The sequence below is a fragment of the Varanus komodoensis genome, unplaced genomic scaffold, assembly GCF_004798865.1.
Source record: "Varanus komodoensis strain SLA01 unplaced genomic scaffold, ASM479886v1 scaffold6_4, whole genome shotgun sequence".
NCBI classification, from domain to species: Eukaryota; Metazoa; Chordata; class Lepidosauria; order Squamata; family Varanidae; genus Varanus; species Varanus komodoensis.
Window position 1 is genome coordinate 11,905,179 of NW_025336347.1, and position 12,913 is coordinate 11,918,091.

Genomic DNA, 12,913 nt, shown 5'->3' on the forward strand with positions numbered 1-12,913 from the left:
TAAGGCCAAACTTGGAGTACTGTGGATTGTTTAAACTGCAGGTGGTAAAAAAACCTAGGACCCAAAACCATGGTTTTGATTGTAGCTTATTATGGATCATAGTTTAAACAATTCAGAGTTCCCTGGGTTTAGACATTACAGACATTGCTTAAAAGTTATATTTTCTTATCACTGCTGTGGACCTTATGTCTGACCTAGGCCTTATTATCAGTTGTGATTGAGACCTGCTAGCAAAATGCTGATTTTCACCCTGCGCTTTTTAGTAGCACAAGTACTTGGCACTATGTGTCCCAGAATACTGGTTGATTTTGAAACCCTCTGTGGGTTTCTCAGGAGAGGAGGCAAACTTCTGTTGATTCTCTGGTTTCAGAAGCATTGATAGTTTTCTCCTTGAGTTTGGGAGGCTCACCATAGCATTCCCTAAGGTCCCAAGATCATAATGCAGTAAATGGGTGATAAACTTTTTCAAAAGTTTATGCATATCGCTTTCTGAAAGTCCAACCATTGCATGGAATGAAAATCAAACAGCTAAATAAAATAGCTTCCGACTTAATTTAATTTATAAACACTTTACCTGATTGAAGTATGTTTGACATGTTTTCCTGCAGGGAAGATACAGTGATATTAGTTACATAATCAATCTCAACAGGAGATAGATGCTGGCAAGCAGAAAGGAGCTGCTGTAGAGAGATAATGAGGACTTTAGGGAAATGTTAGACTGATGATACCTTGTTTTTTCTCATTCGCAGGTCATTGTCGTTTAACAACCTGACTAGGCTGGATGAGGGGAGCTTAGCAGATTTGGGAGGACTGCAAATACTGCATCTCAGCCACAACTCCATTAGCCACATTGCAGAGGGAGCATTCAAGGGACTCAAAAGCTTGCGTGTTCTGTATGTCTTTTCCGCCTAGCTAGATGCTCTCCTGGAGCCATAGAATGGGTGGTTTCTGATATTTGCATGTGTCTGCCATTAACTGAAGTGCAATTGGGAGATTACTTTAGCTTCCAGTGCAGTGTCCCAGGCTGGCAAGAATCCTTTTTCTGGTTTCCCATGACTGGGTATGACTAAAACCTGTTATTTTACCACTGCATTTGGTGGAACAACTAGCTTTCAGTTGGGATATACAGCTGCTAGCAACACTTGTGGCTTCTTCTTTCCCACAATTTATCTTGGCTTTTATTGCCTTGAAATTATGCATGCACAATTATGAATCTTCCGGTGTCATGAAATCCTTAGTGCCAGTTCTCCAGCATGATTTTGTCTCCTAGCCAGGGTTTTTGGGATCAATTTTCCTTTAAACAAACAAATAAATACATAGGCACATTTAAGCGAAATGAAGAAAACAATGTCTTCAAAAAAGTTACTGCTTTCTCCTAGGCCACCTTAAGCATTTGGTTTGTTTGAAAGGAAGCAAGAGCTCCTCTGTTGAGTTACCCCACTGTGCAGTTATTTATTCCCTTTACAGAGCAGAGGGAGGAAGCGCTTTATGTTTCTCTGACTTTCCCAGAACCATTTTCAATCCCATGCCTGCTTTTAGAGGGGCTCTTCTCCCAGGCAGCTGGCCCAGAAAAAGACTTTCCCAAACCAAAAAGAGTGTTTGGATTGCAGCTAATTCTTGGTCATCCTTTGTACCCATTGCCTGTAGAGAACAGAGGGTGGGAGAGCAAGTTCTAATTGAATCAAGAGGAAGGCCCATCGGGTCCTGCACCTGGTGAAAAAGAGCTGGGCATGCTTTAATTACTGCCTATTGTTGACGAGCCTTTGGTGGGTGTGAAACTGCTGAAATGCGAAGCTATTCAAATAGAGGTCAGGCCCAAGGACCTCACAGCAGAATGATTAACAAGGCAGTGCGCTTTCAGGGCCAGCCAGCCAGAAAGAATAGGAAATTGGCAACAGGGGCTGGGAGAAAAGCACAGTGAATGCAGAGAAAACTGGGCCGGAATACTGAACCCCTTTGCCTTTTTTTCTTTTTTCTTTTTCGGTGAAAGCATGTCTCCTCCACCCCCTTTATTTCCTTGGCATTAAAAGGCATTTCATGTTCCTTTGGAAAAGCCCGCATGGTAACAAACTATGCTTTCTCTCATTTTTTAGAAAATGTATTAATACAAAGGTAAATTAATTTTTAAAGTGTGCTTCAGAGATCGCACCTGCATTTTATACTCCCAAAATGTCTTTAGATTCTTTTAGCTGTAACATTTCAAAACACATTTCTCTGCTTGACCAATGATAGATTTGTAAAAACTAGAAGCAGAGGAAAATAACACTTGAGTGAGATTAAAAATTTAAAAATGAAACATGAAGAATCAAATACATGTGACTCAAAAGGAGCAAAAGTGTATTCCTGACCTTGTTGATGTAGCCTCCTGGCATGTGAAAATTTAAAGACTTTGTCACCCTGACTTAGACAAAGTCTAAAGTCTGTCTCACTGCCTCCCATTGTTTACACCCATAACCTGCTGTGCTGACCTGCACCAATTCTTTGGCTTCTATCTGCACCAAGATCTTTCCAGGAGCTGCTTCTGTGTCACCATGCCCAGCAACAACATGGTGCCTGGATGCAGCTCTCTTGTTCAGTGCCAGTTCTGGCACAGTGATTGAATTGTTCCTGATTTCTTTCTGATTGGAATAGAACCACTTTCTCATAGCTCTTAAGTAGTAAATGTGACTTGGGCATTGAAACAGGAAAAATCAAAATTCAGTTCAGGAATACAGAGGCCTAGATAGCAAAAGCATCACTTTGAAAGCTTTCATTTAACGAAAACAATAGCAAAAAACCCATGCCTAGTCTGTTAATGACTCCTGCTTTTTCATGCAAGTAGTGGGCACTTCTAATAAAAGCTTTATGCTATGGGGACAAAAGAGGAGGCCTTTGACAAGCTCTTCCTAAAGGTTACCCTTCCTCTCTTTCAGCACTGAGCTCACAAACTGGGAAATTGATTGCAAGCTTTCCTTTGTCTTCTTCTCTGTAGGGATCTAGACCATAACGAGATTTCAGGCACAATAGAAGACACCAGTGGGGCCTTTACAGGCCTGGAAAACTTAAGCACACTGTAAGTATCTTAAGATGTTTTGTTCTTTGCACAGTCCTCTTTTTTTCTTCTTCTTCCATTGTGCTCAGCGTGTAAATCTTTTAGGGATCAGAAAAATTGAGGAATTTCTTGAAATTGTGACTCCTCCACATTCATAAGATGGACTGCAAATATTGTTTACTAAAAGTTCATCCTTCAGACATAAGCTCAGTTTTTCAGAGGCTGCATAGTTTTGAAGGATTCTCTAATTCTTAAGATGAAAGGAGAGGTGAGCTTTATTTTATTAGCTTAGGCATAAAAGCCAGTCTTTCTTTCAACCCTTATCAAATGGCTAATTACATGATATTCAACATCCAGCAATATTTCCAATAAATGAGGGGGGGATTTAGACAGTGCAAGTAGGTTTAAGATACTATAATTTCCCCCTCAATTTTACTGCTTTGCCATGAGATTTGCTCAATTTTGCTCTTAGCTTTATTACTCTGCCATGAGATCATTGCAAGTTTCCCTTAGTTTACTGTCCTACCATGAAATTCTCCAGTTTCTCCCTACATTTTATTGCTTTGCCAGGAAAATTGCACATATTTAGTAGTTCTGTTTACTGCTCTCTATCCCAGAAGTATATGTGATAACTAGTAATGCAGACCAGTGGTAGGAAGCAACTAGAATAAAGTGGGGAGCAAGGCTCTGAGAGCAAGATGAAAGGAGCTTTAGGGGCAGGTGGTGTTATGTGCGTACTATGTGAAACAGATTTTTTAAAAAGCTGTTCACTGACAAGGGAAGCAGCAAAGAGGAAGGGAGTTTCTCTTGGGAGCCAAAAGAGTGCTGACAGGGGGACCTAGGAGACAAATGAATTCAGCCACGAAGGTTCCTCAGATGCTTGTCAGGAGCATTCTTGAGGACTGAAGGGGGAAACGAGTCACAGCAAATCACAGAGTGCCTCATTGTCTATAAGATTAGCAAGCAAGCAACCCTTGATTGCTCATTCTCAAGGTGTCATAGCATGACATGTGAACCTGCCCATACACGATATGCATCTGTTCTAGTGAGCAGACAAATTTGGAAATGTAGGTCCATCACCCTGCCTTTGACAGCCATCTTGTGCCAAAGTAATTGCAAAATTTGAATTAGCTACAGAACAGAACACTGTAACATATCCATATTACCTAAATTAACACATATATTAAGAGCATGGCCATTACCAGCTGTATTTTTCCAGTATTTTAGAGCCTCAGCAAACATGGAAAGCACTTGACTCAGTCACCTGGTTCACCTGGTAAAACTGTGCACTGTAACTTAATCATGATCCAACTCTGAGAAAAGATCTTGAGAAACAACAGTTTTTGGCAACTTCTGCTACCGTCTTAAGAGTAGTTAAAAGCCTACTTTTCCTTTGGGAAGCACTATTAGACCTCCTTGGTCCAAAGGGTGCTGATGGGTTTGGTTGCTGGTTCTAAGTAAGTATTGCAAAGAAGTGATTACTAGCTAGAGGGGTGTGGTGTGATTATAGAAAACAGTTCCCAAAGACTATGGAGCAGGAATTTACACAAGGGATGCTGTGTTTCAATAAATGCTTCTAGCAAAGGGATGCTTTCCTTATTCTAGCAATAATGGGAAGATGTTTTCTGCAGTTCTTTCTTAGTGATGGTACATATATGGACAATGTGTCTAGATCTGTTCAGAGATAGCTTAACGGGTATTTCTAGCTTCCTTCTGAGTCTCTGATTTGGATGCAGGATTTAAGGGAAGCAGTAGGTTTTCATTTCACCACTAGTAACAACCATGTAATTTGCAAGCCCTAACCCTGGTGACTCAGAGTTTTCCTGAAGGAACCTGTCCCATGTATATTACTGTCCTACTATTTCTTGGTTAGAATGGTATATTGCAATTTGCCCGGTAACTATGGTCCTGTAATATGGTATATTTCAAAACCTCTTTGCCCTATTCAGGTGGCATAGAATCCATAGAATGGCTTGCACCTTTGCAACACAGGAGGGGAAATAGCTTGGTGCCTCCAACTCTGCTGCTAAAACACTAGCAGGCCCCATTCTCCCACCTGCCACCTCCCCGTCTCCTTGGCTTGCAGGAGAGAAGGTTTGGAGGGGCATCTTGCTCTGCATGCTTAAACTCCCACATGATTTGGGACCCTGTGTAGTCAGGTTACTAAACTGTGCAGAGAGCCTATACAGATAGGTTTCTGTATAGGTTTCTTCAGGTTTCCCCAGCACATGGATGGCAGAGGGTGAGGCAGGCAAGGGGACTGCCCTTGGGAGCAGGTGCAGTGAGCTGCATCCCACTCTCTCTGCCCCCCTATAGTAGTTGCATAAGGCTTGACACCCGAGGAGGGGTCTCCTTGGTCCTTCATCAGGATTGGTTGCATGCGTGTCACGGGGAATCACTTGCTAATAGAAGGAACAAGAGCTGGGCCAAGCATGGCAATCATTAAAAACTGCAACTGTTGGCAGGGGTAAGATAGGCAGGGAAGGAGAAAACACAGAGCCAGGCTGGAACAACATTTTATGGGGGGAAACAGATAGGGTTGGGAGCATTTTGGTGGAGGAATAACTGTTTTAAATGAATATAATAACTACCATTTGGGGGGGCCAAAATAATGGGTGGGCTGATAGAACAGCTCATGATTGCTCCCTCTAGTCTGGCATGTAGGAGCTGCTTCCTGCTGCGGGTCCTCCGTGCTCAGGTGAGAGGCAGCTGGCAGTGGCTAATCTCTGAAATGTTTGCAGGATGGACCCCAAGGACTGAGGCCAGGCAGGCAAGAATCTGTATGTGATGAGAAAGCATTCAAGTAAGCTGCACGAGAAAAAGTTCAGGGAAGCATTATCAGGATTGAAAATAGGCAGGGATTAGACAGGATGCGGAACCAGACAAGTGGAGGACATGTGAATTTTGGGAGTCAGATAAACAAGCAGCCAGGCTTGCTTTTCCAGCAGGTCCAGAGGTTGTCGGTGAACTGGCTCTCACTGACTTCTTCCTGTTTTCTTTTCAGCAAAGATTTCAGATGTTCTGGGACCCATCAGAATGGTCAGATGGATTATTTAGCTAAAAGTGCACTCAGCTGGCAACAACTGGGCACTGGAAATATCAGCAAGGCACTCCTTCCTACTGTGCAGCCACCATTAGACCCTGCCCTATTTTGCTAGCCTCTGGTGGATGTTGTTGCTCCCCATACTTCAGATTGGAAGGCTTTGGAATCCCCTTAAGCACTTACAGGGCAATGACAGAAGGTGGTAGACTCCTTCTGTCATCCGAGCCATCATCTGAGCCATCTTTCTCAGTTCTCCTTCTCCAGGAAAACAAATAGTGAAGAACTGATATGTAGCCATGCCAGCAAAATATTAATATCCCTTCCCCCCACCCCCCTTGGTACAGAATCAGTTAAGGAACCAAGATGTCAGCTGCTATATTTGCTCAGAGCAGTCTGTGGTAAAAAGGTCTTTCAGTTTCCTCTAGAATTGCACCTGCTGTAATTAAACACAAATACGCACAAGATTTTGTTCACTGCTTATTTTAGAGATAATTTGATTATTGATGTTTTATTCACTCAGCACATAGTTACAGCCTTTCATTAAAAAGTCATCATAAATTAGCCGTGCTATGGTAAACATTGCTTTTCATCCAGCAGGACACTGTGTTTAAACGATCAACTGGTAGGCGTTTAAATGCATTAGCATAAGGGGGAGGGGGATAGACACTTAGGAGGAAACCTTCACATGAATTAATAATTACCCCAGTGCTTTGGAGATTGCCTTAAAAGCTATTGGCCTTTTGATCTGTTGTGGATAAGCTTCTGAAAGGATTTTGCAGTGAGCACTCCAGTGCCTCATTCAGCATACTAAAGGTGTTAAACTGGGCAGCCCAAGTCACCAGCCTTCTCTAAATTATGGATGAGCTGCTGCATAGTGGATCAAATGGGCCTAAATTAAAACATTGCCTCGGAAGAGTAATCAGAAAGCTACGCTGGCGTAAACAGCATGGTAGAAATCACTGGGGAGGTATTAGTGTCCTACTCATCCCACCTGCTAATTAGTCAGCTGTTTGGGGGGTTTTTTTTTAATCTCTTGTTTAAAGAACACAGGTGAAAAGGTAGCTTGTGTATGTGTGTGTATAAAATTACAAATCTGATTTAAAAACTTAAATACACTGTAAAAGCATGCTGAAATCACTGAATCCACACAAATGGGAGCAGTACTTAAAATGTGGGTAGGAGTGGCAAGGTTAGGGTTAAGTTGCACCCAGAAAGATCAAAATGGATGCCGAGAGATTCAAGGGAGACTGCTGTACATCTTGGACCGTGAGTGCAAAGCCCTTGTCTCTGGGAACCATCTTCCAGGGTTTGGCTGTTCAGGTATGCAGCACAGGGCTGTGTAGCAGAGTCTCAGGAAGGCTGGCTTACCAAAGCCCTAATATGAAGTTCAGACTCAGGCTGGAGAAAGGGAAGTGTGTATGACGGCCACAAACGCACTATTCCCAATGTACTTTTGTTTTTACATAATTGCTGGCCTGGTGGCAGGTGGGGGGTTCTTACTAGAAATGCAACACACAGAGAAAGGATACTTACCGCTCCCATTCTCAGTGCAGTTGGAACTAAAATCACCACTCAACTGCTAACTTAAGTAAATTGCTTAGGGAAGAAGTTTCTGTTAATGGCAATGGGAACTGTTCTCCTAAGCATTTTAGTTACGTCTCTCTCTGTGTGTGAGGGTGCGGGGAGCAGGGTGACCTTATTTTAACAAGCTGGGCAAGGAGAAGAAAAGCCTCCCTTCCGTGTTTGCAGCATTCCTGGCAAGGATCATCTGCCACCCTGCACCTGTAATTACGCAAATGAAAATGGCTACAGTGTGCATTAGGCAGGTGTTAATCTGATGACTTGGGCTGCCCTGCTTCCCTCTGAAAGGCAGCCAGGCAACAAGGTGGCTCCGAACATGTCGCTCTAATCAGCAGGCGTAGCTTGTGGGCTTCCTGTAGGCTACTTGTCTCTTCCCCAGGATGTAGTGGTCATGTTTGCTTTTAGAGCACCAGTGGAGAGAAGGAGCAAGTGAGCAGCCAGTGGGCAAGCCAAATGCTAGCTACCAACTTTGGGTTGGGAAAGGTGGGCCAACTGGGTGGTTCCTCTTTGTCTGTATTTCAAAAACAAGGAAAGGCACGCTTGAAAATCACATGGTTCTTGACTGCTTGAGAGTTAAATTGAGTTTGCCCTCGACTAGCAGTTAACTTTATTCGTATTTCTCCCATTTGCCATTAAATACTTTGCATGAACTTCTGGTTTACCTTTCAGTCTGAAATGGTAAACCTGCTTCTGAAGGATCCCCTGAAAATATTTAGCAAAAGTACCAATAATACTCTTGTCAGAAAAATGGTTTTCTCAGAGTTCCCAATGAGGAAAACCATGACCATTCAAATGCTTTTTTAAAAAACTGAAGTAAGTGCAGACCTGACTTAGGTTCAACACAGCTCAGCACTGGAACATAAAGGATAGTCTCAGCCTAGCCTAAATTATTTAAAGAAGGAATTCCCGAACATCTTTACCAGACCTTTCCGCCTGTTAATCCTCTTGAGATGCACATTCATGTTTGAAGTTTTATGAGAATGTAACATTAAGTTACTATAACATACCTATGTCTTTTGAAGGCTAGATATGTGAACTTTACTCTTTTTACAAACTTTGATTTGTCTGAGTGCTCCTTCTAGGATTAACCTGAAAATTAACTTTGATGCTCAAGGGTAGGGAAGGCTTGTTTGTTTCCTTGGGGTAGTTAGTTTGTATACAGCCAAGACAGCTTCCTTTGCCAGCTTCTCCTCTGGTTCACTAACTTTAACTGGGTGTGTCTGAGAACTCCTGTGCAGGAAAGGTATATCCGAAAGATAATTGGGTGTGTTCTTGGGTGGAAGTGGCTACATGTGCAGGTTGCTTGCACAAACCTCTGAGATAATTTCTTAGTTTTGTTTACAAGCTGTTTCAGCAGCTGTTCCCAGCTCTCGGAACCAAATGAATGTACCACAGTTTTTTCTGTGGGGTCCATTTGCAAGTAGCTCCATGTAGGTCTTTGTCTAGCAATCTTTGCTCCCTGCTTGCGCACCTTGTTTATTAGAAGTTCCCCATCTCCTCCTTCATAAGAACCACTTCTGTTAGTGCAGTCTAAATCCTACAAAGCTGAAGGCCTCAAGTAGAGCAAATCAATCACTGCTGTTCCACATTTAGGCAAATTGTCTTCTGTTTTCAGAACACTGACCACTGTGCATTTCTGCTCTGCTGTAGATTCTTATATAATCTTTCCTACATGTTTGCACATCACTTTTAGACACTGGCCTTCGCAAAACTTTGCCAAAAACTGTGTTGATTTAAAATGAGTAATTTAAGGCACAGTCCTATGTCCTTTGAAGAAGTACTTTGGTGTCAGAGACTGCCGAATATCCTATGTGCTGTGGACAGACCAGAAGGAGTGGCAGAAGCAATGTTGACCTCCTCTTGGCTTGTTGTTGCTTTCTTTTGGCAGGTTGCATCATTGGAGGTGGGACCAGAGCTGGAGGGGCCACAGGCCACTGTGAATCCCAGCTCTGCCCTCCCTGTAAGAGCACCTGCCCTTTGCCCTCCCACAAAGTGACTTCTGCAACCTTTGGCAACAGCTGTCTTGTTCTTTTCAGGGTGGCTGCAAAGGGAAAGTCTTGAGCCTACGGGGGTATAGGAGTGTTTGCAGCCTTGGAGGAGAAATCCCAAAGGTCCTATGGCCCCTGGCCTGTTCTTCAGTATCCTTAACTTGCAGAAGAATTCCTCCCATGACATCTGCCTATAATTCCACTGCACTGCACCTTTTTACATTAGGTTTGCAAAATGAAGAGTTGTCCTGACACCAATAGCCCCCTGTGTTCTCAGCTTCTCCCGATTTTGAGTCACATCCTTATTCAGGGAAAAGGACAACAGGAGTATTCTTGTTAATGAAAACTGAAGCTTTCAGTACAAACAATAACAATAATAAAGTTTTAGAAGTGTATCTTACAATACCACTCTGAATTATTTATTGCAGAATTTTAATCTGTTGTTGGGATTTAGGATGAGCTACGTTGCATTAAAAATAAAGAAAATGCTAAAAAAATGGATATAAATAACAGGATAAAAAGTTCAAGAATTTCTCAAGCCAAGTACCTCCATACTGGTTGAACTCCAGGTATTAGCAACAGAAGTAGGAATGTCTCACAGCATTCCTGGATTGTAGAAATCTAATATTGCCCTGGTTTGATTTCTGGACAATGACATTCTAATGGCCCCATGCGACATTTTTGTATGAGGAGGGCAATACAGTAGCCCACTTTCCATGGAGGAATGTAACTTGGCTTTGCATAGCTTGATTTTCTTTTAAAATAGCTTTATTTGCCCTCACACACTGGAGAATATTGAGACAAGTGTTAGACACATCAGCTTTCCAGATCATATGACTTTGGGGGCATGACTTTGAACTACAGAAGTGAGTAATATCAAGACTTTGGGTCACATGGTTTTTGGACGTGCTGACTCAGTGGCAAGAAAGAAATCGTCACACTTTTCAGCCAGAAATAGCTTTCTAAAAAGGTACAGAATCCCATCTTGGCACCGGCACTGGTTCTGTTGGGAAGTGATTGCTCATCTGCAGATAGCAAGTGAATTAATGGCTATGCACTGGAAAATTTCTCTGCCTAAAAGCACTTCCACATTCTGTGCACTGTGGCCACAGAAATCCGTGTTTAGCTGCCAAATAATCACGGACTATTATGCTGCTAAGCTGCTGAGGGTGGTAGTGACAGTGGAATGCATGGGCTGTTTTTGCCAGGTATTTTCCTAACAGATTGCAAGCATGGATGGAACACAGAGAACTTTATTTGGAGCATCTGTTTTCAGTGCTTAACAAATACAATTTCTTTCTACAGAGGTAGAAAGAGTAATATGCATCATTAAGATAGCCTGGCCCTTGGCCATTGGAGACTTCACCCAAACTTGTTGTGCTTCAAAAAAAGCTGCTACCCCGCTCCCACCCCCCTGGAATATGGAAGTCCAGAAACCTCAGATGATTGTCAGAGAATTAATGGTTTGGCTTGTGAGCCATTTTATTACCAACTGCGAAAAGATCAGTAAGATGTGTTGAAGTGAGTCCAGTGTCTCACGTAAACTGTGTTCTGTCTGATAAGTGAAGGTCAGCTCCTACTCCAACTCCTTTTCCCCAGTAACCAAAGCAAACCTGCATTTCTTAACGCAGTACAGAGTGTCCTGTGTAAAGCTATCATCACTATTAAGTTCTAATAAAGATAAAAGTATTTAATTTCAGGGAAAGGGAGAGAGTACACATACTTCAGCTCCCTTAATCTCTACAGCTCATATATCCAGAGCCTTACATGGGGATGTTTCAACAGATACAGCCACACTAATTGGGGTCTTTTCATTTTCTTTTCTTCTGCTCCCCCCACCCCTTCTTCCATTGGTTATCTGACGCTGGGTGTTTGGAAACTGCAGAACTCTGTTTGGAAACAAGATCAAGTCTGTGGCCAAGGAGGCGTTCTCAGGCTTGGAGGCCCTGGAACACCTGTGAGTAACCCACAATGCTTTGCAGTCCTGAAGAGAAGTGGCTGGGTGGGAGAGGGGAAGCCTGCCAGAAGTGGCTGCTGGAAAGGCCTGCAAGCAATTTAATAGCATCTTTGTAAGCTGAGAAGCCAGTCCATTTGTGAGGGCCAGCTGCTTCCTTCTCATTATAAGTCAGCGCCAACTTTGGCTTTTTTTCTGCCAGGAGGAAAGTTATAGAACACATGGCCAATTTGCATGCTCTTAATTTTTCTTTAATATACAAAGGAGTATATCTGACTTGCACAGAGGCGTAACCAAAATTCTAATCTAATGGGAAATATTCCCTTGCTCCCACATTCTGTTCTTCCTTTCCCAGTGTCTTGGAATAGTATCCTTTGTTCCCTTCTTCCTTTCCACCTGGGCCTAAATTTTATATGTGCAAAAAGCAATGGGAGAGCGACTCCATTAGCAGATGAGAGTCCTGCCGCTGCTTTTGCTAGCAGAGTGAAGGGTGCAGCACTGCTTTGGTGGTTGGCATCTCTTACTGCTTGAAATGAACCCACAACAGGGCAGGCTGAACTTGTGGGCAACACTGAGGGGATAGTGTGTTCTTTTGCACTGCCTTCATTTCTGCAAATAATACGGATTTTTATACTGCCATTTTGTAGTCTAAAGCTTTTTAAAAAGAGCAGTTTCAATTCCATACATTAGTCTCTCCCCTCCACTGTGTCTCATGCTGTTGGCATTAGGGACAGCACAAATAGACAATAAATTCATTAAATTAAAAAAACCTTAAGTGTCCCTTGTTAAGGGACAGAAGGGTTTTTGTGTTTTTTTTAAAGAAAAACTGGTTTTGTATACAAGTAGTTTTAAAATATGGAGATGCCAAGCATCCTCTTAGAGGAGCCATTCCTTGTTCCTGCAAGAAAGAATACTTCTTTAATGTTATACCTTCTATGAATATATTCAAACATGATCCAGTCAGTAGTGGGTGGAATGCTTGCATGCAAGGAATTCTCATCAGCTCAACAGAGCCCTGATTTCCTCCTTCATAGTCTTTCTGCATGTACCTCCAATATCCCCATCTAGTGTTTCTCTAACCTCAATCCAAGTTACTCATGCTCTTGAGCATCCATAACTTGCTTTGAACAGAGCACAGCGTAGGCGACCTGGATTGGGAGTATAGAAGGTAAGTGTGGAGCCTACACTCACCTTAATGCCTCTTCACATTGGGACAAGACTCTAAAGAGGCCGTGCGACTCTTCTGTGCACTTGCCATGCTAATCTACTGGAGTAGATCATACCAAAGTGTACAGTAGAAGCATTACTTTTACTCA

General features: G+C 42.6%; 1 protein-coding gene across 1 annotated transcript in view; it reads left to right on the plus strand.

Moving 5' to 3' along the window:
- Positions 1 to 12,913, plus strand: part of LRIG1 (leucine rich repeats and immunoglobulin like domains 1) — a 151,239-nt gene that overhangs the window by 116,754 nt on the left and 21,572 nt on the right. Inside the window, exons 8-10 of the mRNA XM_044451854.1 lie at positions 750 to 893; positions 2,972 to 3,052; positions 11,529 to 11,600. Coding sequence (XP_044307789.1) covers positions 750 to 893; positions 2,972 to 3,052; positions 11,529 to 11,600 — 297 coding nt within the window. The remainder of the gene's footprint in view (positions 1 to 749; positions 894 to 2,971; positions 3,053 to 11,528; positions 11,601 to 12,913) is intronic.